Source organism: Cricetulus griseus, chromosome 4, assembly GCF_003668045.3.
Source record: "Cricetulus griseus strain 17A/GY chromosome 4, alternate assembly CriGri-PICRH-1.0, whole genome shotgun sequence".
Taxonomy (NCBI): domain Eukaryota; kingdom Metazoa; phylum Chordata; class Mammalia; order Rodentia; family Cricetidae; genus Cricetulus; species Cricetulus griseus.
In genome coordinates, this window is record NC_048597.1 from 64,973,814 (window position 1) to 65,000,514 (window position 26,701).

General features: G+C 47.6%; 1 protein-coding gene across 7 annotated transcripts; it reads left to right on the top strand.

Moving 5' to 3' along the window:
- The first annotated feature begins 219 nt into the window (after positions 1–219).
- Bcl6 (BCL6 transcription repressor) lies at positions 220–22,913 on the top strand. 7 transcript variants are annotated; one of them, XM_027412960.2, is made up of 10 exons: positions 220–345; positions 10,159–10,197; positions 11,021–11,191; positions 13,053–13,274; positions 14,798–15,772; positions 16,317–16,501; positions 17,846–18,013; positions 19,436–19,566; positions 19,670–19,807; positions 21,699–21,842. In XM_027412960.2, exons 3-10 carry the CDS (start codon positions 11,031–11,033, stop codon positions 21,840–21,842), a joined length of 2,124 nt encoding a protein of 707 aa, XP_027268761.1. In that variant the 5' UTR covers positions 220–345; positions 10,159–10,197; positions 11,021–11,030. The 7 variants fall into 7 exon arrangements, with proteins under 7 accessions (XP_027268761.1, XP_027268763.1, XP_027268762.1 ...); XM_027412962.2 differs by lacking the exon at positions 220–345 and adding an exon at positions 1,275–2,602; XM_027412961.2 differs by lacking the exon at positions 220–345 and adding an exon at positions 5,123–6,073.
- Positions 22,914–26,701: the final 3,788 nt, after the last annotated feature.

Sequence of the window (26,701 nt, forward strand, 5' to 3'; positions counted from 1 at the left end):
AGGAGCCCACGTGACGGCGGCGGAGCGGGCCGTTCCATCGGCGGCTGGGGGCAGGGAGGGTCGCCTGCTAGTCGCGCTCGCCCGTTGTGGGACCCTCGGTATTCCGGGCGGCGGTGCTGCGGGAAGCTCTATCGGCACCGGATGGTGGCCAGCGGCGTGGCTCCGAGGCCGTGTGCCGGCCAGGAGGGCGCCGAGGGTCTAGCCGCCGCCACCGAGTCCTCCCCTGCTGCGGAGCAGTGGTAAAGCCCGCAGCTCAAATTCCGAGAATTGAGCTCTGTTGATTCTTAGAACTGGGGTTCTTAGAAGTGGTGATGCAAGAAGTTTCTAGGAAAGGCCGGACACCAGGTGATTATTGCTGTTGCTGCCGCCGCCGCTGCCGCTGCCGCCGCCGCCGCTGTTGCCGCTGGTGCCGCTGCCGCCGCCGCTGCTCATGATCATGATTTTACCTTTTAATTCTTTTTTTTTCCGCTTTTGCCAAATGCTTTGGCTCCAAGTTTCCTATGTGTATCTATTGATATAAATGTATCTATTTATTGATTCTAGCTGTCAGGTGTTAAAATAAATGCCGAAGATCAGCCCCACGTCTCTCCCACTGTAGGATCTAGCTTTACGCATACGTATTCTTCTTTTTTTGCTGTCTTGGAGCGCCTCGGCCGCCTCGGGGAGGCTGTGCCGCCCTGCCCGGTGTTGTTTCGGTGTTTGGAGACGCTGGGGCGCGGGGCGGCGGGCGCTGGGCTGCGCGGCCTGGGAGGGCGGACCGCGGCGGCCCCGCTGGCTTCGCGCGGCTTGGCTTGCTTTCTCTGCTCGCTTGCAAACTGCCTTCCCCGCCGCTGCCTCCCTCCCCGCTCAGTTCTCCCGGTGCCCGCGTTGGCGGCCGGCCACCGGCCCCGGCCCCGCACAGTCCCTTGCCTTGCAGCCGAGCCGGGAGTCGGCATGGGGGGGAATGCAAGCCAACTCCTCGGCTGGTTGTTTTATTTTCCCTTTTCTTTTTGGTCATAAAGCCAGATGAAGTAGCGTGTCTGCAGTTTCCTTTGAGAGCCGTGATCTTCCCAAGGAGAGACAAGAGTGTTTGGGGGAGGCTTCGCTTGCACGGGGGGGCAGGGATGTTGAATACTTTGAAAATTATTCTTTCTTGGTTGTGAGTCGAGGCAGTCGGGAACCCGGGTGCGCTCGGTCTGCCCAGCCCGAGGAAGGAGGCTTGAAGGCGGGACAGGGATTTTGGGGGGTGGGCGGGAGAGGGGTGCGCGGTTTTTTTGCACCTGCGGCGCTTTCAGCGTGCGGGACCCGGGGGATCTTAGCCAGCCAGCCCAGAGCTCCGGGGAGGTGGCGGGATTTCTGGCGGCCGCGGTGTTTGTATTTTGGGTGCTGCGTGACTGTGTTGGCTCTCAGCGGTAGTTCCCCTCCCTTTCCTAAATTTAATTTCATTTTTCCCCCTTGGTGCAAGCTGTGTAAAAAGGCAGCTATGGGCCTGGGTTATAGCGGATTCCAAGCTTCAGATTCCCAAGGTCCTTCTTTTGGGCGAAGGAATTAAAACAGAGCCCCAGTCCGCGTTCCCGATGTGAAAGACCAGAGAGGGAAGAAGGGCACTGTGTGACTCTGGCTGGGGGACCCCGGACGGGAGGAGCGGGTGCGAAAGGGGGATCTTTGTGAGTGATTTTGCAAAAACAGATTGCGAGGTTGGTTGGATTTGCAACCTGTGGCTCTCCTCGAGGGAGTAGGAATGGGGAAAAGCGGCGGCGGCGGCCCGGAGAGGGAGTGGGTTGGGAGTTGGAACCTAGGAAATCGGCTGCCTGGGGGGCAGCGGGAGCTAGAGGCCAACCCTGCCGGAAACAGTGAACGTTAAATGTCTTGAGAACTGTGGGTTGCGTTGCCTTTATAATACCGTGTTATTGGAACCCTGGCGAAAATGGAACTAGTGTTGCAAAAAGGAGTTTTAAAACTCTTCCATGAAAAAAAAAAACCACCACCAATCAACATTTTTTTTTAAAAAAGAGTAAAATAAATAACCTCTGTGTTGTGCTCTTTCCCGTAGAGAGAGATTTAGTTTTGGTGCTAGGGATAGTGAGAAATTACCTCAAACCCGGGGCTGGACTTCTGGAGCTGTTACAAGCCGTAGAGACAAGCATCGCACCCCAACCCCCTAAAAAAGTGATATTTTCTTTGTCTTTTTTTTTTTTTTTTACAAACATTGTACAGTTCCCAGGAGGAAAATATTGCTATGCCAGTGGATGCATTACTATCCCCCCCCCAAAAAAAAAGAAAGAAAAGAGAGGGGGAGGGGTAGGAGTAAGGGATCCTCGGAGAGGGCTGTTTAGAAATACAGTTTGTGGCTCTGAGCTATGCCGCTGGCTTCCTCTGCAGTTCGCTGGTTTCCCTTTTTCTTTGCGAGGTGTTGTGTGTGGTTTTAATAAATAGCTTGAAAATCGGGGAGGGGGCAGTCCGACCCACCCGGAGACAGGAATCTGTTTCGCTCACTATTTACTATCAAGAGCCTTTGGCACTTGAGCAGGACCTCGTAAATCTGCAGCCCAAGTTGAAGTTCATCTGGCCCCAGTCCACACGCTGTTCCTGGAGGTAGCAAACATGAGCTCAAAAGAGTGAGGTGAAATCATATTCTTCGTTATATCCCGATTTTAATGAAAAAGGAAAGATATCTGTCCCAGGGGAAGAGGAAATGTAGAGAAAACACCAGGAGATGGACATTTTCTCTTGCTAAAATGACTGCAGTTCAGTCCTGGGGCCAAAATAGAAACCTGTAGATGGACAACTCACCCCCAACCCCCTGTTTATAAATAGAAGTTTCCAGTATCCTATTTGGAAGAACTTCTTTTCTAATACTTTCAGGCGTTGAGTGATTTTAAGGGTCTGTTTGGTACCGACAATAAGGCTGGATGCTGTTCACAACAACTCAGTGAGTGGAGGAAAGAGACAGCCAGGAAAAGCGGGTATTCGCTAATTACCCTGTTCCTCTCCTCAGTTTTGAAGGGCTTACAGCAGTATTTTCTTGAAAAGACGAATTTATTCTGGGCTTGGTGGTCAGGAATGGCATCCTAGATTTCTAAGTTGTCGTTGAGTGAGCCCCGAGGAGGAGTTCCAGTTATGGGTTGAGTAAATGCCATGACTAGATGTCAAAATCCTTCCTTCCCTCTGTCCCCTGCTGGGGATATCCCACTCTGTTGTGAAAAAAAAACTTGAGTATCAGGGGAGGCGGTGCGGCAGCGCCACCCCTTGGTGGGCGAAACTATTGGTAAAAGCCAAATATTTGAAAAATAACTGTGAAATGACAGTAATTAGGCATGTGGTCCCAAATCACTCTGAGAGATTTTCAAAAAATTTGAGAGATGAAACCTTTAAAATAAATACGTTATAGTTAATCTCTTAAATAGGATAGAAACACGTTGTTTTCCAAGCGAGCACAGTGTCATAATAGGCCATGTCCTTCTCATAATTTAAGGGACACCTTGCAGGGGTGAAGGTAGGGGAGGACTTGGCAGCGACTTCTCTGGGCTGATGTAGCTATTTTCCCCTTCGGACTTGACTGCTCAGGGTACCTGAAGTCTGCTGAAGGTCTGACTTTGAGAAAAGAAATGTTTTGGTGTGAAAAACCGTGGGACTGAAAGTGCTGTAGTTTCCCTGGGGGCTGTGGTGGCGTGTGTCGGGGTGGTGGGGAGAGGCTTGTGGACCGCAGGTAGCAGCGGTAGGCTGGGCTGCAGCCATGTGGGAGTCAAAGCAGTGTGGCGCGTGCCGGTTTCCTACACTGCGCAACAAGTGGGACCTCAGCGACGCGCGAGGGCTCTGCTGGCCGGCTTCTTTTCGTTCCTTTCTGACCTCTCGTGCTTCCCATTTCCAGACCAGTAGCATCCCCCAAAGAACCTACTCGGTTCGGTTCCCCTCCCCTGCTTTGCTCAGTGGGTCAAGGTCTTAACCCCGGTTCCCCCTTCCCGCTTATTCCCGACCTTTGCCTCTCTCTCTCTCTCTCTCTCTCTCTCTCTCTCTCTCTCTCTCTCTCTCTCTCTCTCTCTCTGTCTCTCTGTCTCTGTCTCTCTCGCCCTCCCTCCCTCCCTCTCCCTCTCTTCTTTGCAAGAATGTCTCTAATACTTTCAGGTGTCGTTCCTTTTGAAAGTGAGCATAGCCAATTTTGAGGAGGGGAGGAGGGGAACAGATAACCAAATAATACCCGAAAGCAGCTCCTGAAACGGTTCCGTGTTAGCTAGAGGCACGAGCACCGAAGAACGGAGTTACATCTGCTCAACTAAATGTTTTCCGACTTCAGTTTTGGAAGCACCCCCACCCCCACGCCAAGGTTCAGACAAAAAGCCTCTGGTACTGTGTGTGGAAGGCTATGCTAAGAGGGCGATTCTTGAACGGACTTAGTCTGCCACCTAGTGGTTAGTTATGGTCAAGATTCCTGCTCGGAGTGGTGGTCTGACCCTGGTCAAATGCCAGTACTGACGGGGAAGGGCATTCTCAAATGAGTTTGGCATTTGACATCCAGAGTTTTGACAGGACAGATGAAAGCCATATGCTCACGCCGTCCACATCACAATCGCTCAGCCTTAAATCTCAACTAAGGAGCGGTCCTGCGTTTGAGGACATCTGTGGTCTCTCCACAGAAAAAGTTGGTAGCAGAAAGATGATACCCGAAACGCTCGGGAGCTTTAGGATTTAAGCCTCGTCATTGCTGTTGTGGAATTAGGCCGAACAGTAAGTTTCTGAATTCCAAAGAATTCATCAAAGGAGTTTATCCCAGTTCATGGGGGAACAGTTTAACCTTAGGTCACTGGAGTTGCCAGAGCACATTGGAAACCGCTCCTTACCGATCTTTAGCGTAAGGTTTTTGACAAAAGAAATGGAGAGATTACAGAGGTGCGGAGGGGGTGGGGCCTCTCAAAGCTGTAGCACATGCTTGTGCTGAGTTTGGTGGCCGGGGACTTCTTAACGTAGTTTGGGGATATGCACCAGCTGACCAGCTGCCTGCAAGCTTGACCTCCGGACTCTCTCTTTCCATCCGTTTATCCTTTAATTAGTGGCCTGGGTAGAAAGCAGGAGAGAGAGAGAGAGAGAGAGAGAGAGAGAGAGAGAGAGAGAGAGAGAGAGAGAGAGAGAGAGAGAGAGAGAGACAGAGAGACAGAGAGACAGAGAGAGACAGAGACAGAGGGGTTTGTGAATAACTAGAGCACTATTTGAGAATTTGTGCCCCATCTCTTGAGTAAAGTTCTTTCTCAAAGCTCTTAACTGAGATGTCCCGCTTGCATTGACGCGCGGGCGACCTCTAGCGGCGGCCTGCGTCCTCACCTCAGAGACACAGCTGTCTTCCCCCGCCCGCCCCGGCCGGGTGGAATCCAGTTCATCCTCTATCACTGCGGGAGTTGTCCCAGGCCGCCGCGCGGAGAAATGCGCCTCTGTTCGGATTGGAAACGAATCTGGGGACGTGTCTGAAGCGCGGTCAAGTTTGACTCATCGCTTTCCAAGGACAGTTAGTGCCTTCCATCTTCATTAACGTGAATAAAGACCTTGGCTGACTTCTGTCTAGATCGAATTTTAAAAGGCATTGTTTGCTTGGGGAGATCATGCGTCTCTCTCCTGCCCCACAGTACTCCCCCCGACCCTACCCCAAGGCCGATCCCAGTTCAGTCAGGATTGGGGAAGAGATCTCTGCTGAAGGACATGGTTTGGTGGTTTTGTCTGCAGACTTCTGGAGGCTGTCTCGGCCAGGCTCACGGGGCGAGTCCCTTCAGTTCTTCAGATCTTGATGATAAAACACATCCCTTTATTTTATTTTATTTCCTCGAAGTCTGCGGCCTTACAAGAGTTCGGAGGCAGGACATGTAACAGAAATGAAAAGTCAGGACATAAAGTCCTCTGGTTAGCTCATGCAGCCGAGGAGGCCATCGCACGAGCAACATCTCTTCTGATTTTTAGTGTCACCGCCGCCCAGAGGCAAGAGCATCAGTATTGTCCTTTCCTGACTCCAGAACAGAAGCAAGACTTTGAGTCTACCCATTATCGCCAGAACCGGGTGGCTAGACTTGAGCACCCTGTTAGGAAAGAGCACTCCTGCTGGAGCCCAGAGGCAGGTTTCAATGCGTCAGCCCTCACCCCAACCCCCCACCGCGCCTTAGTCAAACTCCTGGTCCCTAGACAGTGATTTACACTTTCAGGATCCTCTTTAGATTCTTCGGCGAGCTATTGGAGTTATTAGATTACCAATAATCTAACAACCATCCTGGATGGAGAGGAGTGGAAATCCAGACGCTGGCCAAACTAGGTCAATGGGAAGGAGGGGCGGGGCGAGTAGCGCGCTGTAGTTTCAAGCCTTGATGGAGGGCTCTCTCTAGCGTCGGCCCGAGGTAAATACACCATTGTGATGGCACTCCTCAGATACTCACTTCTGTCCCATATAAAATTCCTTTTGTCGCCTTTAGCCCAGGGCGAAGGACTAACTCACAACAGGCTCTTAAGACCAGAGAGAACCCATCTTGGGACGCGAGTCTGACCCCGCCTCCGCCTCCGAAAGGCGGCTGTGCGGCTCAGAGATGCAACCCGCTACTTTAAGGTCTGTGGCCGAGGTTGTGCGGAATCCACCCCGAAGAAGCAAGGCGACCGAGAGCACTTAGTGGGTGGCCACGGTGGTGGTGGTGTGTGTGTGTGGAGGGGGGGAGCGTCATTCCTCGGAAGGCGCGGCAATGCTGCTGTGTATCAGAGTTTGCACTGCAGTCTCTACTGTTTCAGGAAAATAAGATTCTGAAATCCCAGAGCTTGTCTGGCTTCAGCCTGGTAGCTCTGGCTCTAAAGAGGCTGGGCGGAAACCTCCCCTTTCTTGCCAACGTAGGCGGAAGGGGTTTCAGCTCAGTTTTCTTTCAGGGTTAGTTTTCTCCCCAATCGGCCAAGTCTCCCAAGGGTGGGGACCCTTAGTCCCGGGGACTCCGTCTTTTTGACCTTGACTTCTTACCTATACATTCCCTTCTAAAGCAGGGAAAGAGGTAGCAAACAAGAAGACCAAAAGAAACCCCAAGAAATAACATCAAAACCCTAAGACAAACAACAACAAAACAAAAGCAAACAAACACCAGCTCAGCCAGTTGCTAGTTGCCAGAATGTGGCAAATTGGAAATCATGAAGCGAGCCTCAGACTGTCTCCAGACTCTTGGGCTTCACACTGGGACTTTTAGCTTTCTGGGGGCAGGGATGGGGACCAGGTGGACTCCGGCCTGGAAGCCAGAACCCGTGTGGATGGCGGATTTGGGGGAAAGGGTGCTCTGTCCCCGGCCAGCGCTAAGCAGCCAGCAAACCCGGACTGGGCTGTCAGGCCGCGGCTTCCTGGAAAGTTACTTCTCGTTGGAGCCCGCGCTGGGCAGGAGTGTTCTATGAAATCCTCAGAGCTGAGGTCGACTACGTTCCGGGAATGAGAGGGCCGTGCCATTCCCCTCGTGGCCCCCTGCTTTGACAGAGTAACAGGAAAAAAAAAAAGAGAGAGAGAGAGAGACGCACATAATACTAGCTACCGACGTGGACGAAAATATTTATTTGAATGTAACCAAATTAAGGGCCATTACAGTCCTACAACCCGGCCCTGGCCGCACCTTCCCCGGCTTCGAGGCGGATGGGCAGCGGTGCCAGCCGATCGCCAGGGGGTGGGCGGTCCCAGGAAGACAGGTACAGCTAGGTGCGGTGAGCGAGTCTGCGCAGGCTTGCCAGGTGGCGGGCTGAGGTTTGTGTCAGTGCGTGTGAGCAGGCGAGTGAGGCTGCCTAGTGCTACCCCTGCCCGGAAGGAAAGGGACAGGATGGAGTCTTCGCATTGACTTCTTGGCTAGCTCTCAGATCTCTCTCTCTCTCTCTCTCTCTCCTCTCTTTCTCTCTCTCTCCTGTTCCCAGCTCTGCTGCCTTCTTTGCCTGTTTTTTTTTCCTCTCTCTCCTCTCCCCCCTTTCTCCTCCCACTGGAAGCTCCGTTATTGAACCGCCTCATTGAATGCACACAAGGAAAGCGCCCAGGGAGGGAGAGGGTGCAAGTTGGGGATTACTTCAGCGGGGATCCAGTTGTGGTTCTGTTCTTCTTGCTGGCCTGATTCTCCTTGGTGTTGTTTGCATAGAACATTGTTGGAAAATGGTTTTGAGTTTTGGGCAAGCGCTTGTTCTGAAAGCCTCGGTTTCCTTCCTAGTGAATCCTGGCCATGATAAAGATAAGGTACAATAGTGGATGGGAAAAGGCTGAGTGATTTGTAAAACAAACAAGCTGAATGCTGGTCCAGTGTCTGGAGGGCGGTGGCATTTGGCTCGAACATTAGCCCCCCCCCACACCTTGGGGATTTGTGGTGAGATCTGCTGAGAACAGTTGGCTTTCAGAGACAGGAATTGGTGTTGAGGAGTGACTCCATGGAACACGGGCTGCTCTTGTCTGTGCATGTTCTTTGTAGAAGGAGACAGGCTGAAGGTAAAAAGCCCAAGGCCAGTCTGACAGTGGTCACAGCAGGGCTGCCTTTTTTTGTTTGCTTCGGTAGGACCTCTCATCTGGAGTGAGTCATTGCCACTTGTCATGGTGAAATGGCAAATCTGGGCTTCCTGTGGTTCCAAAAGTCTGTGACTGGAATCCACAAGTGAGCTGGTGGTTGACGCTCAGCCCACGAATTCCAGAAGGGTTTGTGGATCTCTTCCATGGGGGAGCAGGAGAAAGTTAGTAAATAAACTTCACGTGTCTGCAGCATCTATTTCCAAAAGAGACAGTTCGTTGAACTTGGGTGAGGATCAAGTGGAATCTGTGTACTCACTGGCAGTTAGGATGGATTCAGGAAGAAATCGGTTTTGTTTTGTTTTGTTTTGTTTTGTTTTTGCTTTTGTTTTTGTTCTTTTTGTCTTCTCTCTTCCCCCATTGCCTACCCACTCACTCACATGCACGTATTAACCTTGAAGCTGATGAGACTGCCGGCTAGCATTGGTACCACAGAGAACTATAAGTGGTTCCAGACCCCAGGAAACCTCTATTTAGAGCGCTCCTTTGGTCAGACTCAGCCCTGTGGAATGGGGCAAAGCCTGTGTGGGGAAGGAGTGTAAAACTGAGATTCACCCACCTCAGGGTGCTGCTGTCCTGTGTGTTCTCCAGCACGTAGGCTGACTTGGAAAGAGGACAGGAATCTGAGCCAGAAGACCTAAGGCCAGGCCATCAACTATCTACGTGGCCCAACATGACCTCGCTGGCCTTAGGCTCCTTCACCCGGAAAGCCACCCTGGAGGGCCGTGCTGTTTGAATGGGAGAACAGACTTCCAATAGATGATTGCTCTGCTTGCCCAGGTTCCATCAGAAAGGAGAGGCTTGCACCTATGCTCTTCATGATTTTTGTGTTAGAGAAACCAATTTGGAAAGAGTACATGCTTCATCAGATCTCTTTAAGGCTCCCTGGCTAGTTCTCAGCTAAACCCCACAGTTAAATCTTTCAGAAGCCAGGAGAAGCCCGAACTTGGAAGCTATGGTCAGTCCTCTGTCTAGTTTTAGACCTGGAAGCAGAGGGAGAGGAAACTTTGAAAAAGAGGGCAAAGATACTGAAGGAATGCACAAACACAATGTCTCAGGTTTTATTCTGTAGTCTCGGTATTCGTTCTTAAGTGTTCCAGAGAATCAGGAGACACTGCCTGGCTGTTTGTGCTCAACAAGTCATTTGAACCCTGGGTCTCAGTTTCATCACCAGTGAAATAAGGATAAAGATATTGGCCCTATCAGCCTTGTGGAATCATTCTAAGACTTGAAAGATAATATTTTTAGCATGGGTTTGAATAGCATCCAATGTTTTTAGGTCCCTGAAGAATCATTATCATTAATATTGAAAGAACTACTTATTTTTTTGTTTCCCATAAACTCAAATGGTCTTTTGATGTATATTTTTTTTTATCCTGTGAAAGGAAATAAATGTATAGAGGTATATGTAATTAATGTATGCAGTGGTATTCCCAGCACTAAGGATAAGACATTGTTCCCAAATGGCTTTGAGTGCCTGTTGTTTCTATAAGCACAGAGATGGAATATGTTTGCTAGCTTGTGGGAAAACCGCACCAGCTGGCAGGCTGCAGCTATCAAAGCAAAGCTTAACTATGTGTGTCCTAAAATAAGACCGGAGTGGACAATCTTCCACTCATTTAGTCAATCTCCATTTGCTCTCTTCTCTACAGTTTTAAAGCAAAATTTTGGACTGTGAAGCAAGGCATTGGGTAAGTAAATCGAATTATATGCTATAATATTTGTAGATGTATTTATTTCTTTTGAATTTTACCCCTGCGTGTTTTTTTTTTTAAGCTTGCCACCTTTCACTCAATGAACGAAGGACAGTGAATTCTCTACATACCGATCTCTGTCCTTACCCTTCTGCCCCTGTACCAACAGACTTAATACAGTCCCATGGCACTATTCATTCATCTCCTTATTCATTCTTAGTTCAGGCTAGCCCCGGTTACCTGTTCTGCCAGTGGTGTGCTAGTGCTAAGTATTCAAACTATTGAACAAAACAACTCACAATTTCACAGCATGGGATGGATAATGAAATGATATAGCTGCATCCACCCCCTTTTTTAAAAAAAAAAAAACCTATTATGGTCTAGGTACATATTTCTAATTTTAAATACCACATAGGTATTGTTGTTCCTATTTTGGAGAACCAAAGCCCAGAAACAGTAACGGCACGCTCCAAGTCACAGAGCTGGTGAAAGGCAAGGCGAACTGGGTAACTCTCCAAGAGTGGTTTTCTCCGTTGCAACATACTTGCTGCCTCTCAATGCTTGGCAGAGTCTTTAGTATGTGGGAAAAAACACTTAACAAATAGTCCTTCCCTTCCCCTTTCCCCTAAAGAGCTTTCTACCCTAGCCTTTATTCTCCCCATTTGATAGCTATGAATAGTAATGTCCAGAGATGGGCTATGAATTGTCCACTAGACACCTGAGTTGCATTCTGTACCTTAGCATGCTAAGCCATCTGTTTGGTACTCCTGGTAAGCAGGGTGGTTCTCGAGGACTAATAGGAGTTTAACTTCTGTTTCAGCGAAGACAAAATGGCCTCACCGGCTGACAGCTGTATCCAGTTCACCCGCCATGCCAGTGATGTTCTTCTTAACCTTAATCGCCTCCGGAGTCGGGACATCTTGACTGACGTTGTCATTGTGGTTAGTCGTGAGCAGTTCAGAGCCCATAAAACAGTTCTCATGGCCTGCAGGTGAGTGGTCCTGGAGTGAGGGGTGACTGCATAAATGGGGAGCTAGGATTGGCAGCCGGTGAGAAGAATATGTAGGCTGTTCCCTGTGTCTGAGACAGCATCCCCTTAGTTTACAGATCTCAGCACATGGCCTGGTGCTCTGGACTCCAGGGAAACAATTGAAGGAATACCATTAGAAAATAGTTTCTCTTTTGAAGGCATAGTGGTTGAGGAAATGTACTCTGAAAGACACAATGTGTCTGAGGCCAGTAGGGAGACACATGCTGGTTAACTAAAAGAAAGTCAGTTAACCAGTGTGAGGATGAAAAGCAAAAGGGGCTTTCTAAGTAGTTCAACCAAGCTTGACAGCTTTTGCCCTTTTATGCTGTAACTGTTCTTTATTTAAAAATTTATTTTTTGAAACAGGGTTTAATGTAAAGCTAGCCTTGAAAACATTACCTAGCTAAGGCTGGCCTTGAGATTCTGATTCTCTCACCCCAAGTTCCGGGATTATAGGTATGAACCACCATGCCAAAATTACTGTACTTCATTTATACTGTAACTATGTGTCCATGGTTTAAGCATAGAGTGAGTAAGCCAGATAATTCTTCATATTTTCCCAAATTTCAAGTTTCCCGGGCAATATCATATTAAGTCATTTCTAAGCTCTTCTTACCAGCTGTGTATTGTGGATGGCATTCTGTCTCCATTTTAAAGATAATGAAAGCAAGGCACAGGTTTATGTAGTGATGCATGGCTCTGTATTGAAATTAGAGAACATAACCAATGTCTAATAATAGCACTTAAAAAATAATGTGAAGGGCTAGCTGGTGAGATGGCTCAGTGGATAATTGCACCTGCTGCCAAGCCTGATGACCTGAATTCAACTTCAGGACCAAAATGGTGGAAGGAGAGAGGAGTGACTCTTTCACATTGTCCTCCACTCTCCTGTCATAGTGCATGCGTGCGTGCGCGCGCATGCGCGCACGCGCGCACACACACACACACACACTAAATAAGTAAAAATTAAAATACAAAGAACAGAAATTTATATATATATATATATATATATATATATATATATATAATAGCTAGTGTTTAGTATTTACTGTGTGCTGAGCATCAGTATACATCGCTAACATTTTTTATTGTTGCCACAACCCTATTAAGCACACACGGTGCTCTTCTTACTTGGCAGATTTGGAAACCAAGGTACAGCTAAGTTAAAGGTATTATGCAAGGTTGAAGAGTTGCTTTTTGGGAAGGGAGGTCTGACTCATTTCTGGTAACCCACCCAGAAAGAGTAGAGTTGAGATGACAATCAAGTCTAGAATCCTCGTTTTAACTATAGACAACATCATGACCTGAAGACATGGCTTGGGATTTGACTGGAATCTTCTAGAATAATTGACATTCTCATAATCTTTGGGCTTTGAGAAAGGTGGTGGAATATGGTTATATCATTATGTGTTACCCATCCCTAACTCGCTCATTATGCAGTAGACATTTAAAATGAGGGCACCGTGGTAAAACAAGGAAAATACTTATATGCAACATAAAGTAAGAATAGTGACTGCTGGTGAGGGCTAAGTTAGACAAAGGGAAAGCAGTGCTATGATTCTGAGACTACTTCCCATGCTCTGTTATCTCCCTTTCCCTGTTTGTAAAAGTGGAACATGGTGGTACGTATCTCATAGGATTAGGGAGAACACAGGTTAGTGTGAGTATGGAAAATGCTCAAAACATTCCTAGCATCTGCTAGGCTTTCCACAAGTAGAAGTGATCAGTAAGTGCCATGGAGCTTAGGGACCTGTGCTCTGGGAAGGAAAGACCCTCAGATGCTTTGTGACCACTGCAGTGGCCCCTTCTGTTTGTTTTACAGTGGCCTGTTCTATAGCATCTTCACTGACCAGTTGAAATGCAACCTTAATGTAATCAATCTGGATCCTGAGATCAACCCTGAGGGGTTTTGCATCCTCTTAGACTTCATGTACACATCTAGGCTCAACCTACGGGAAGGCAACATCATGGCTGTGATGGCTACCGCCATGTACCTGCAGATGGAGCATGTAGTGGACACTTGCAGGAAGTTCATCAAGGCCAGGTGAGCTGCCTCCTGGTAGAAGGTGTGGATACAGAGAAGGCAGTTCCAGATCAGAAATCGTGCATGTTTTCACAGCCTCTGGGACACATCACACCCTCCATTCTACAGTGGTTGCGCGCGTCCTCCTTTGATTCACGTACTTAAGGCAGATGTCATTCCTTGCAGCAGCCCAGATGTATATGTCATGGGTACTTCTGCCCCCCCCCACCTCTGCCCCATTTTCTTTTAGTCTCTTTCCTTCCACTCACCCCGCCATTCCCAAGGAGGTTTTTATGACTTCCTCAGCTCATCTGTGTTTGGCAGTCAGCGTTTTGCTTTTCCTTTTGACCTTCTCTTAACATTTGTATGCATAGGCTAGTTCTCCTTTAGATTTCTATGGTAACTATTTCTACATGTACCTTACTTAGTTCCCTACCAGAGCATCGCCTGCTTGAGTTTACACGGCTGCGTTGCTCTTCATCTATATCATCAACAAATCTCCTTGAGTTCACTTGGTCTTACCCTTTCACCCAGGAGGCATGAACATCACCAAAGGGTGAGGATCCTGAGAGCCAAGGAAGTGGAGAGCCTTGCTAAATGGAGCAGCTACTTAAAGCTAAAGTGCTTCAGAATCACTTGACTCGGCAGCTTTAGGGAAGCTGCCTTCTATCTTAACAGAAGGGATTTCCAATCTGTATTTGACCACTTCCAAGGACTCCTTAAGGACTCAAGCTCTCAGAGCCATACCATCTACCTTGGGTAGCTGGAAAGTCCCTCTTTATGGCCTCTTAAAATCTGGCTCTGGTAGCCCTCTCATTCTAGCTCTGTTAGTGGAGATCATGTTGAGCTGTCCCACTTTTTTCACCCACATAAGTCCCTTTAAGTATTTGCAGCCAATGTTTTTGTCTCCAGTGGGTGATAATGGCAGCGGGTTCATCACTGCCATCATTTGGGAGTACTTTATTACAGGCTAGGACTTGTGCTCCAAATGGCTAAGCAACTTGCTCCAGGTCAGAGCTGGGTTTGCAAAGCAGGCTAGGCTGCTCTGGAACCAGGGCTTTTGCACTGGTCACTGCCTCCATGAACTTCCCAGTGAATCTGTTGAACATATGGTCTTTTAGTTGATATACTCAGAATATATAGTACCATCATTGCATATATTCTTCCCTCCTTGTTTCCACGTGTATAAAATGCCTGATTTTCCTTGCATGATTTTGCTCAAGCAACTTATTGCTTGAAATAAGATAAGGACTTAAAAGCTTTATGTCACTTATAAAATTCTAAATCATATGTGCCTCTAGTTTACAAGGTCATGCCCAGTCAGACGCAGAGTATATGAGTAGCTCATCTTCCTTGGTTTTCCCAACTATAGTCCAGATTGCTAGACTTCTGAGTATAAATGCCCTATAATTGTGCTTTTCTACCCCAGAGTCACATCTCCCGTGTCTAGCTGACTCCAGCATAGATGTGGTTATATAACAGTGTCACTGGAAGGTCACCTCTTTAACAGGTCTAATTTTGGATCTTTTTTAAAACCCCCACAGTGAAGCAGAAATGGTCCCTGCACTTAAACCACCCAGAGAAGAGTTCCTGAACAGCCGGATGCTGATGCCCCATGACATCATGGGCTATAGAGGTCGTGAGGTTGTGGAGAACAACCTGCCACTGAGAAATACTCCGGGTTGTGAGAGCAGAGCCTTTGCCCCTAGCCTGTACAGTGGCCTGTCGACACCACCAGCCTCATATCCTATGTACAGCCATCTCCCGCTCAGTAGCTTCCTTTTCGCTGATGAGGAGCCACGAGATGCCCATGCCCGCATGCCTGTGGCTAACCCCTTTCCCAAGGAACGGACCCTCTCCTGCGACAGTGCCAGGCCAGTCCCCAGTGAGTACAGCAGGCCAGCCATGGAGGTGTCCCTCAGCTTGTGCCACAGCAACATCTACTTGCCCAAAGAGGCGGTTCCAGAGGACACACGGAGTGACATGCACTTCAGTGTGACTGAGGGCCCCAAGCCTGCTGCCCCTTCTGCCCGGAATGCCCCATACTTCCCCTGTGACAAGGCTAGCAAAGAGGAGAGACCGTCTTCAGAGGATGAAATCGCCCTGCATTTCGAGCCCCCCAATGCACCCTTGAACCGGAAGGGTCTGGTTAGTCCCCAGAGTCCCCAGAAATCCGACTGCCAGCCCAACTCACCCACAGAATCCTGCAGTAGCAAGAACGCCTGCATCCTTCAGGCCTCTGGCTCCCCTCCAGCCAAGAGCCCCACTGACCCGAAAGCCTGCAACTGGAAGAAGTATAAGTTCATTGTGCTCAACAGCCTCAACCAGAATGCCAAACCAGAGGGCTCGGAGCAGACAGAGCTGGGCCGCCTCTCCCCTCGCGCCTACCCTGTCCAGCCTGCCGGGCAGCCACCTCTGGAGCCTGATAACCTTGGTCTCCAGATCCCAACTAAGCTCAGTGCCAGTGGGGAGGACTCTACCATCCCTCAAGCCAGCCGGCTCAATAACATCGTTAACAGGTGATTTCAGAGGTCCTGGGTCTAAGGTCAGGGGTTACCTGAGCACAGTTCTGAGGTTCAGAGCCTCTGATGGATGCAGAGTGCAAGACTGTTTTGTTTTCTGTCTGAAGTGCTGAGGGGGATAAGTACCAGAGTGTTAGCCTGAATCAGGAAGCATATTACACGGGAAGTTGTATTTTTGTTTCATTTTGTTTTGTTTTCCATAGCAAGAGAGAGCATTGCCTTCTGTGGGAGAAAAGCTTTCCACAAATCCCCAAGGCACTTCCTGTGGTCTTGATGGGTCAGGGAACCCCTCTTTTAGACCGAGAGGCTGTGGACTGCTGGCCTGAGGAGAGGCAACTGGGCCCAGAAGTGGAAGTTGGGCACTGGCTGACTCCAGGCAGTAGAAGAGAGGGTGTGGGGAGGCTAGGAGCCTGAGAACTGCAGAAGGCTCAGGGGGCTGTGTGCTTGCCTGAGCATACAGAGAGTGGTTAGCATGGAGACCATGTGGACCACTCTTCAAGGCTGGGTGCTGATGTCCCCCCCCCTTTGTTCCTGTCCTCAGGTCCCTGACAGGCTCTCCTAGAAGCAGCAGTGAGAGCCACTCGCCGCTTTATATGCACCCCCCAAAGTGCACATCCTGTGACTCTCAGTCCCCACAGCATACAGAGATGTGCCTCCACACTGCTGGCCCCACGTTCCCAGAGGAAATGGGAGAGACTCAGTCAGAGTACTCGGATTCTAGCTGTGGTGAGTCCCTTTCTCTTCCTTCCTCTTGATGCCTAGGGGAAGGGAGGCCCCTCTGTTGTGGGGGATTTGTGTTTCCATTTTATTTGTGCTGCTGTCTCTGGAACACGGCCTGGATTAGAAGTCCATTGGTACTCACCATCTCTGACACTAGTTACTCTCCCTCCCTCCCCATCTCCCAGGACCGGCTAATCCAGGCAAGCTATCAGGTGTAGGTGTTGAGCTTTGGTGACTGCAGTGGCCGAGCAGTCTTAAGCTTCACACCAGCATAGGTGGCCTTCAGGGCTGCTGGAACCCCCAGAGCTTTCTCAGCCTGTCTGTGCCAAAACTTCTGTACCGACCTAGGTGTATGGTAGTGTTTCTTAGAAGGCTGTGGAGAAACATCTGGCCTTAGTCATTCATGTGTCTTCTACAGGCCTTTGTTGGTTCCTAGCTTGGAGGAGGTACTTAGAAAGTGTTTGCTGAATTAAGTTAGTTGAACTTAACTGTTACATTAACATTTCCATGTAGTCAGTATTGGCTCCCTCAGTTTTTAACCTGGTAAAAAAATCTCACTCTTTCCCTAGCTCTAACAACTATCTTTTGTGACCAAGGAAATATATAATCAGGGTTAAATTGTGGTGACATACCATTCTCAAATAGTTGTGACAAAATAAAGAAGTTGCTGACTGCGAGCAGTTTGGCACAGGGTCACAAATCAGAGAGAGAATAGTGACTATGCCTGCCTGACCTCAGATGACTGTCCTGCACTCTAGTTCCTGCCTCTGGGCTTCTGTTTCTGTTTCCACCCTCTTTAGTGTCCTATCTTCGGTGCAAAGATGACCATAGACTCTTCATCATTAATCCCTCCTGTAGGGACGTAAAGAATAATTGGATTGGATCCATTATTGTCTCATGTCCCCATAATTTGTCATTCTTTCTTTTTCATTATATAATGTGCTCCTGTGAGTAGGCAGGGCAGGGCTTATTAGCCTGACTTTGGAGATAAGAGACTCAGAGAGGCTTAGAGAGCTAACGGGTCTTGCCCCGGGGCTGCTGTGTATGAATGAATAGAAGTTGAACCTTGGACTGATAAGAATGCCTTCTCAGAGCTCCAGGAGGGGAAAAAAAATAGCTAAGGTGTCCTCAAATTGGTGAGGCCACATGAGAGCCCTAGAGTGAGTGTCTGAACTTTGAGATTCAATCTGTCTCCTTTCTCTGTCTTCCCCACTGGTCATATGGGTTCCCAGAGTGTTGGTTAGGGAGCCTGGGGTCCGGTGGAGCACTGGCTTTGTTCCAGCTGAGGGATGCCTCTGAGCTTTTCCCTGCCTCCTAATGCTGACATGGTATCCCCTTCACGCTCTGCAGAGAATGGGGCCTTCTTCTGCAATGAATGTGACTGTCGCTTCTCTGAAGAGGCCTCGCTCAAGAGGCACACACTGCAGACGCACAGCGATAAACCGTACAAGTGTGACCGCTGCCAGGCCTCCTTCCGCTACAAAGGCAACCTTGCCAGCCACAAGACCGTCCACACGGGTATGGCCTTGTCCCACAGCGAGTGTTCCAGTTAGGGGCTACAGACAGTGATCTTAGGACAAAACTGGGGACTTCATTGGAATAAAGCAGGAGGCAGGCCCCCACCCTGGCTTCACCTATGGTGGCGGTTCTCAAGCTGTGGGTTGTGACCCCCTGGGAGTTGAATGGTCCTTTTACAGGGTCGCATACCAGATGTTCACATTATGATTCATAGTGGTAGCAAAATTATAGTAAAGAAGCAGAAACAAAAATAATTTTAGGGTTGGGGGTCACCATAACATAAGGAATTGTATGAAAGGGTCACAGCATTAGGAAGGTTGGGAACCACTGAACCAGGGACTTAACTCTGTCTTATCTCTGCCACTCTGCTTATTCTTTGTATTTCCTCTGAGATTTTGTCCTGCCTCTCTGCCTTTGCTGGGGTCAGAAATATTAATTCCCCCGGTTGAGAGGAGACTAATGCTGATAAAGGCAAAGTGGATTGGGTTTGGGTAAAGCCAGCTAAAAATAAAAGCCCCTCAAGGACTTACCAACCAACTTACATTCTTTTTCCCAGGACACTTTTCACAACCTCGTTGTTGTGGGCATTAACTAGTTCTCAGACCTTTCAGTGGCCCCATTATCCCCGAAACTTTCCATGGTGGAAGGCTCAGCCGTAGATTGGTTTCCTCTGCCCAGCTTCTGCTCAGCCCCACACCCCGCCTTGCTTGCAAATGGAATACAGCTGTAGTTGCAACAAGCGGAAAAGTATGTTCTGAGGGAGAAACTAGAGCAGCCTGATTGTATCTCCCTGGTGAGTGAGCGGATTATTGCATCAGTCCGTCCAAGGGAAGAGCCTGAAGTCTTCCCAGGTCATCTACATCAGCCCTTCCCATTCAGAGAGGGAAACCGAGGCCCAGAGAAGGACAGTGTGTTGCTCAAGGCCTACAGGCAGTCTACCCGAATGACAGCACTGGTTCTGCAGGTTGGGCTTCTTGAAACCTCCCCCATTGTGTCCTATGAATAGAATTGTTTCCACTGTGCCACTGCCTATTTCTTAGTCTTTTCCCCTGCTGGGTGTGCAGGTGTGTGTGTGAGCAAGGATGATAGGCCCTAGATCAGTGGTTCTCAACTGGCAAGCCTTGAGCCCTTTGGGTCAAGAGCAACCCTGTCACAGGGGCCACCTAAGACTATTGGAAAACACAGAAATCTACATTACGATTCCTAATAGTAGCAAAATTACAGTCACTACAACATGAAGAACTGTATTAAAGGGTCACAGCATTAGGAAGGTTTAGAACCACTGCCCTGGATTCTCTTTCTGATCTCCCCGTAGAGAAGGGAAGGCATAAGTGGCCTTGGACAAGAGTAGTTGCCTTGAAATTAAGGTCAGTGTAGATCTCCATTAAAATGATTCCTTTCTTCCATCTGTCTTGGCAATAGGTGAGAAACCCTATCGCTGTAACATCTGTGGAGCGCAGTTCAATAGGCCGGCCAACCTGAAGACCCACACTCGAATTCACTCTGGAGAAAAGCCCTACAAATGTGAAACCTGTGGGGCCAGATTTGTGCAGGTGAGCAGGGCAGCATGGAGAAGGGACGCTGTGGGGGTGAAGGCCTGGCCATAGGCTGGCAGTGTACCCTGGCAGCATCTCTCACACTGTGCTCCTCCTCTAGGTGGCCCACCTTCGCGCCCATGTGCTCATCCATACTGGAGAGAAGCCGTATCCCTGTGAAATCTGTGGCACCCGCTTCAGGCACCTTCAGACTCTAAAGAGCCACCTGCGCATTCACACAGGAGAGAAACCTTACCATGTATGTAAATCCTGTGGCTGCTGCCTGGTCTGGGAGGGAGGGAGGTGGAGCAAGTGAGCAGCAGAGCTATTTGCTCCGATGCCAGCATACAGTAGACTAGTAATGTGTATGAGATCTGGATCTGAGCCTGATTGTCAAAGTCACTCCTGGGTCTCAGTGTGTTCATCTTTGAGATGGTCTGGGTGACCTGGGCCTTAGGAAAGGAGACATAGAATTGGGCCATTCATTCATTCCATAAGTACCTACTGAGTATCTCCATCATACCTCTCTGTACTAGACACGTATGTTAAGAGTATTTAAGATGTCAAAGCAGAGCTTGGAAGTAGGAAAGCAACCAGAGAAACATGGCAAAGAAAAACACCAAAACCAGAACCAAATATAAACCTAGAAAACATTGTTTCAAGAAATAGCAGGTTGGCACCAGAGGATACTTTAGCAGTTACGAGTTATTGCTGCTGTTGTAGAAGATGTGGGTTCAGTTCCCAGCACTCCACAATTATAGGTGGTTCATAACCACCTACAATTCCAGTTCTGGGGATTCATCGCCCTCTTCTGGCCTCCCTGTGTAACTGCATGAATTTGGTGCAGATATAGATACACACACACACACACACACACACACACACACACACACACACACACGTAAATAAAAAGAAATGAAATTCAAAAGAAAGAGCAGATGCCTACATGCTTAATGCCACATTAAGAACAGGCTGTTGGGATGGTTGTGTTCCAGAGCAAAGTCTCAGCCGACTACAGCCTGCTGGTTAAGTTTTGAAGTTGTGGAAGCTAAAACTGTGACGTAGTGAGCTGTGTGAAATTTAACTTTCATATAGGACACCAATAACAAATAAATGGACTGCAACCTCACTGATTTGTTTACATGGTGTATGGGCCTGCTTTGAGGAATCAATGGCTCGCTTCAGGTGCTGCTGGGCTAATCAATGAATGATTGGCTCACACCCAAATGGGAACTGGCAAAGTGTGGCCATTTTTGTCCACTTGCCTCTAAGGCTTCAAATATCTTTGTACTTGCCATTTGTCTCTTGGCAAATTAGTTATTTTTATCCTTAGTGCCTTAGTTTCCTCATCTGTACATTGATCCAAAAAAAAAATAGTGCCTACTTCATGAACTGGCTATATTTAGGTAACTAATTCATTCAGTGCTTTGAGTTGTTCAAGCTCATAGCTATGGCATGATCTGCTAGAATCTTAGTTACGGAGACAATAAGAACTGAAAGTGACATTTGGCATTGATTGGCCCAAATCCCTTAAAGATGGGAAAGCCAAGATCTTAATAGACTTTATGGTCAGGATCACAGCAATAGGTGGCATAGTTGCAGTGGACCTCTATCATTTGAAAAAAAAAAAATCCCAGACTCAAGAATCTCCATGAATTTAGGCCATCTAACCCAACAGTACTGTTGCATTCAGACTGATGTCACAGTTTTCTGAGGGTGCATTCTGCTAGATCGTAGAAGACTACAAAGTTTGGATGAGAAGTAGTCACTTCAAAGTACTAGCCACCTGATGAGGACATTAATACACTAGAATGATTGTGGGGGCAAGGCTGTAAATATGAGATTTACATCAGTTTGCATCGGAATTTATCTTTTGGCTAAAACTTGTAATCATGCAGTTAAGTCAGGGAAGGGCATCTCAAGCCCAGGAACATAAGTGACACATTGGGAGGGAAGGCAGGGATAATTGTGCAAAGTATACTTAACCTCCTTTGGAAGCCAGGATTCAAATGGGTCCTAAACCTGCCCTGTGAAAGGGAGGAGCTGCCTCCACCCCGCCCTCACAGAGACGTCTCTGTTCTGAGTCTTTGAGAAATGACACGTTTCTCGAGTCGATGATGGCTAACACTTTGCTTCTGGTGTCTCTCCAGTGTGAGAAGTGTAACCTACATTTTCGTCACAAAAGCCAACTGCGACTTCACTTGCGCCAGAAGCACGGCGCCATCACCAACACCAAGGTACAATACCGCGTGTCGGCTGCTGACCTGCCTCCGGAGCTTCCCAAAGCCTGCTGAAGCATGGAGTGTTGACTCTTTTCTCCCTAGCCCTTTCTCAGACCCTCCCCGAAGGATGCTGTAATACTTTACAAAGGTCATCCCATGATGTAGTGCCTCTCTCATCCACTAGTGCAAATCATAGTTGGGGTGGGGGTGGGGCGCGGGGTTTGCGGGACCGGGAGCCAAGACAGCTCCCCTTCCCACACTGCCATAAGACATTAAGAAAATACTATTGCTTCTTCTCCTATGTGTAAGGCAAACCATGTCAGCGAAAAGCAAAATCATTTTCTATATCAAAGTAGGGGAGAATGCGAAAGTTCTGATGTGACAGATTGCAACACGAGGAATGTAAACCTTCTGTGGGAACAGAAATCTCTTTTGTATGTAAATGTGTATTGTTTTAAAAGACAAGACTTCAGGATGTTGTCCAAGAGAGGGCTTTAATTTTTTAACCAAAGGTGAAGGAATATATGGCAGAGTTGTAAATATATAAATATATATATAATATAATATAAATATATAAACCTAAAAAGATATATTGAAAATATAAAACTGCGTTAAAGGCTCGATTTTGTATCTGCAGGCAGACACGGATCTGAGAATCTATTGAGAAAGAGCACTTAAGAGACTATTTTAAGTATTGCGTCTGTATAAGTAAGAAAATATTTTGTCTAAAATGCCTCAGTGTATTTGTATTTTTTTGCAAGTGAAGGTTTACAATTTACAAAGTGTGTATTAAAAACAAAACAAAAAAAAGGACAAAAAAAGTTGCAGAAGGAGAAATGTATACTTTTGTTCCAGTTTTCAGTTTGTATATACCTGTAACGTGTCCTCACGGTGCCTTTTTTCACGGAAGTTTTCAACGATGGACGAACTTGCGCCATCCCCTTTTGAAGTGTAGACAGACACAGGGACTTGAAGTTGTCACTAACTAAACTCTCTTTGGGAACGTTTGACTCCTCCCACATTGTGCGTCATGCTTGTTGTTATAATTACTCCGGAGACAGGGTTTGGCTGTGTCTAAACTGCATTATTGCGTTGTAAAATATAGCTGTACAAACATAAGAATAAAACGTTGAAAAGTCAAGAGAGATTTCTCTGTGGATCTATCTTTGCATGGAGATCATCGGCGTAGGTCCAGCCTCCTGTGTTGATGTTCCAGTGGGAAATGCTCTAGGAGGGGAGGGGCTGCTGGCCAGTGAGATGTTGAAGAGGGGCGTTACTTGAGGCTAGACTGGGGTGTGTCCTATTTCTGTCTATTCCTGTCCCGAGCACAGGATCAGCTGCACACCCCAGCCACTGGGCCTGAAGGTCAAGTGGAGGATTTGAGCAGACTCTTGCCCAGCTTTGGGCTGCGTTCTGCATTCCAGCCCTTTCTCTTTAGACACAAACGTTTCGTAGTCCCTTCTACCTCCGAGCCTCAGCTGACGATTCTCTTCTCAAGTGAGAGGTCCTATCTTGGCTCTGGCTTCATAAACAAGTTCTCTTCACTTGGCCACCCCAGGGCAGGCCAAAGGCATCTGGCTGCAGCCATACATTTCTCAGCATTTGGTGTCTCCTGGGTGATGGACAGACAAGTACAGACTTAGAAGCTTTATGATTGGCCAGAGGCCAAGCAAGCCTCTGCCCCCATGCTGGAGCTCTGCCACCCCTCCTGTGTGCATTGGGTCACCTTTTTTTTTTTTTTTTTTTTTTTTTTTTTGCCATAGGTCTCTGTCCCAGCTTATCCAAGAGGAGACTGGGTTAACAAGACCATTTCTGAATCCATGATTCAGACGTAGGTTCATACTGGCCTGTGCTGGCATCCACTTTTATTTTACCTCAGAAAACCCCAAGGACGGAGTTTGATTGACAGGATCTGAGAACTGGGAAGACAAATGTGGTTCTGGTCATGGGCCCAGAAGAGAAAGCCGGCATCCCCTTCCTGTTCCTGGGTGGCAGTGGAGAGGGGACATGTGCCCACTGACCAGCTCTTGGCAGTGACTTTGCAGCAGGCACTGAGCACGTGTTGGGAAGCTGGAGGAGCTGACCACCCAAAGCCCCAGAGAGAGCTTCAGAAAGTCACACCACCCTCTGCCAACCACACGGCCTTGCGGCTCAGGTTTCCTTTGAAAATGACTTTAAAGGACTTGCCAGCTCGGGGCCTCAACTCACCCTGTTCTTTGAAAAGGGAGAAAATGATCCCTCTGCTCCCATAGAAACCTGGCAGAAGAACTTACAGAATAGACAGCCTCAGGAATGACAGTTCACAGGCCTGAGGGAGACTGGCCCTAGGCTCCTTCTGCTCCTGAGAGTCTGTTTTTGTATTATTACTATTTATGAGGGAGACTGTGGAGCAGACAGGGAGGGTGGTGTTCCGACAAAAGGGAGATCAAAGACGGAACTACTACAGCCAGCTGATGATTAATAATAAGTAAAAAGAAAACATCTCTGAGCAAAGTAATTAAGGGGACAGCCCAGAGCAGAGGGAAGAGAAAATTTTATTGCAAAAGCATGGGTGAATGCATTTTCAGATTTAAAAACCAAAAACGGTGTCTCAAAAACCAGGCTATGCTTGATATTCTCCACATCATGGAGGCAAAGGTTTGTTAGGACTTCAAGCTGAGGCGTGTGTTGTATTTGCTTTTGTTCTAGTTTACTTTCTGTTGCTGTAGTAAAACCCTGACCAAAAGCAATTTGTAGTAAAACACTGACCAAAAGCAATTTGGGGGAGGAAAGGTTTTATTGGGCTTATACATCCTGATCACAGTTCACCATTGAAGGAAGTCAGGGTTGGAACTCAAGGCAGGAACCTAGAGGCAAGAATTGAAGCAGACCATGGAGGAACACTGCATACTGGCTTGTTCCCTATGACTTTCTGATGCAACCCGGCCCATCTTCCCAGGACCCTCCTACATCTATCATAAATGAGGAAAATGCCCCAGAGACTTGTTTACAGGTCAGAATTTCCTCAGCTGAGGTTCGTGCTTCCCAGATGATCCTAGGCAAGATTGACAACTGAGCAACACAGATTTCTTTCAGCTGTGGCAGAATGCTCAGTGCAGCACTGAAGGGTTGATGTTTTTAAACTCACAGCTTCAGCTGTTTCTGTCCATCATCCTTGGTTCTGCTAACTCTGGGCCTGTGGTGAGACAGGATATCATGGCAGTCAGGAAGCCAAGAGAAGAGAAGGACAAGACACTTTCCCAAAGGCGTGCGCCAAAGTGACCTATTTCCTCCAGGTAGGCTCAACTGCTAAAGTTTCCAGAACCTTCTAAGATACTGCCACCAGCTGACGACAAATCTTTTAAAACAATAACTTTCGAAGGCATTGGGGGCTTGTGTATATCTAAATCAGTAGTAGACTTACAGATGTGGCTGAGTAGACACAAGCAGAGCTGTTCAGGGGCTGGAAGACACAGTAGAGAGAACCCTTTAGTTCAAGTGTCTCTTCTGACCCATGAAGTGTCTGAGGAATTTAGGTCTGCTGCCATGCCATCCAGTGTCTGGGCAGGTATGGGGACCAGGATCCTCCTTACCCCAACCTTAGGATTTAGTTGTGACAAAATGGCAGTTCCAAGGTCACATAACTAAGTGTCCAGCTTGCCTGAGTTCCCACACCCAGCTGTTTGTAGAATGTCAAGCTCAGTCAATGGTTAGAACTTAGGCATCTCGTTTTTCATTTCTTTGTATCACTCACAGCAGTAATTAATAAGAAATTGTCTCATGTTTTTCCAGAGGTATGCTCAGGAAGACATGAGGAAAAGTGGGGAAGGAAACCAGAAAGAGCTGACCCTTGGACACTAGTCAGGCCACATTGATGGCAGAGCCCCAGAGCAAGGTACTCAGAAGAAGACGATCTTCCAATACTGCGTTCTACAGAGCTTGCTATCATCTGGAGGTTCCTGGACTTACATGTCCATGGGACTCAATATCTCTTACAACTGTTTATAATAGGGTAGCCATGCCCAGCACCTTCTCTTTACATGGGCTAGTCTGTGTGGGTTCCTATATCCTGGAACCAGAGCACAGTTTATGCTGGCAGCCAGACTTCATATATTATATATTTTATATTTAAAATATGTAAAAAGGGTCATTTACTAATCCCTGAAGTGACAAAGGGGAAAATATCTACAGTCAAACTATTAAATGAGATTATTGAAAATTGGTAAATAGTAACACTGCTCCCCTTTTGGCTAAAATCAAGTGTGAAGTTGTTAAGTAATGACACTTTTGCAGTGCTCCCTCAAAAGGAGCAAGTAAAAATGCATTTATGCATAGGAACTTGACTATTTTGCATTACTAACTGAAAGGAACAATAACACGAGGGGCTAGAGAGATGGCTTGGCAGAGAGTGCTTGCTGCTCTTCCAGAAGACCTGAGTTCAATCCCCAGCATCCACATCAGGAAGCTCACAACTGTGGCTCCTGCTCCAGGAGTAAAAAAATAAAGAAGTAGGAAAAATAACATTAGACTTTGGAGAATATTTTACAATAGCTGAGTTATCAGTTTCACAGTAAATTATGGTACTACAATAAAAGGTTGCCCAGTGCATACATTGCATTTCACAGAAGATCAGTAGAGCTGATAACTTTGTGACTTTTATAAGGAATAAACACACTTTTTACCATAGCTTTCCCACAACTTATGACCTTTGAAGCAAAATTCATTTCAGTATTAAACCAAAATTGTAACTGGTTATATTTAACAAAACAGTTACTGGTGATGGAGGGCCTCTCTCTCTCTCTGTCTCTCTCCCCGTGTGTGCATGTGTATACATGTGTGTGCACTCACAAGTATATGTGTAAACAACCTCCTTTATACTACACCAACTTAAAAAGGCTCTGCACAGGGAAGGAGACAGTAAGCATACCAAGCAGACAACCTATAAAATGAGA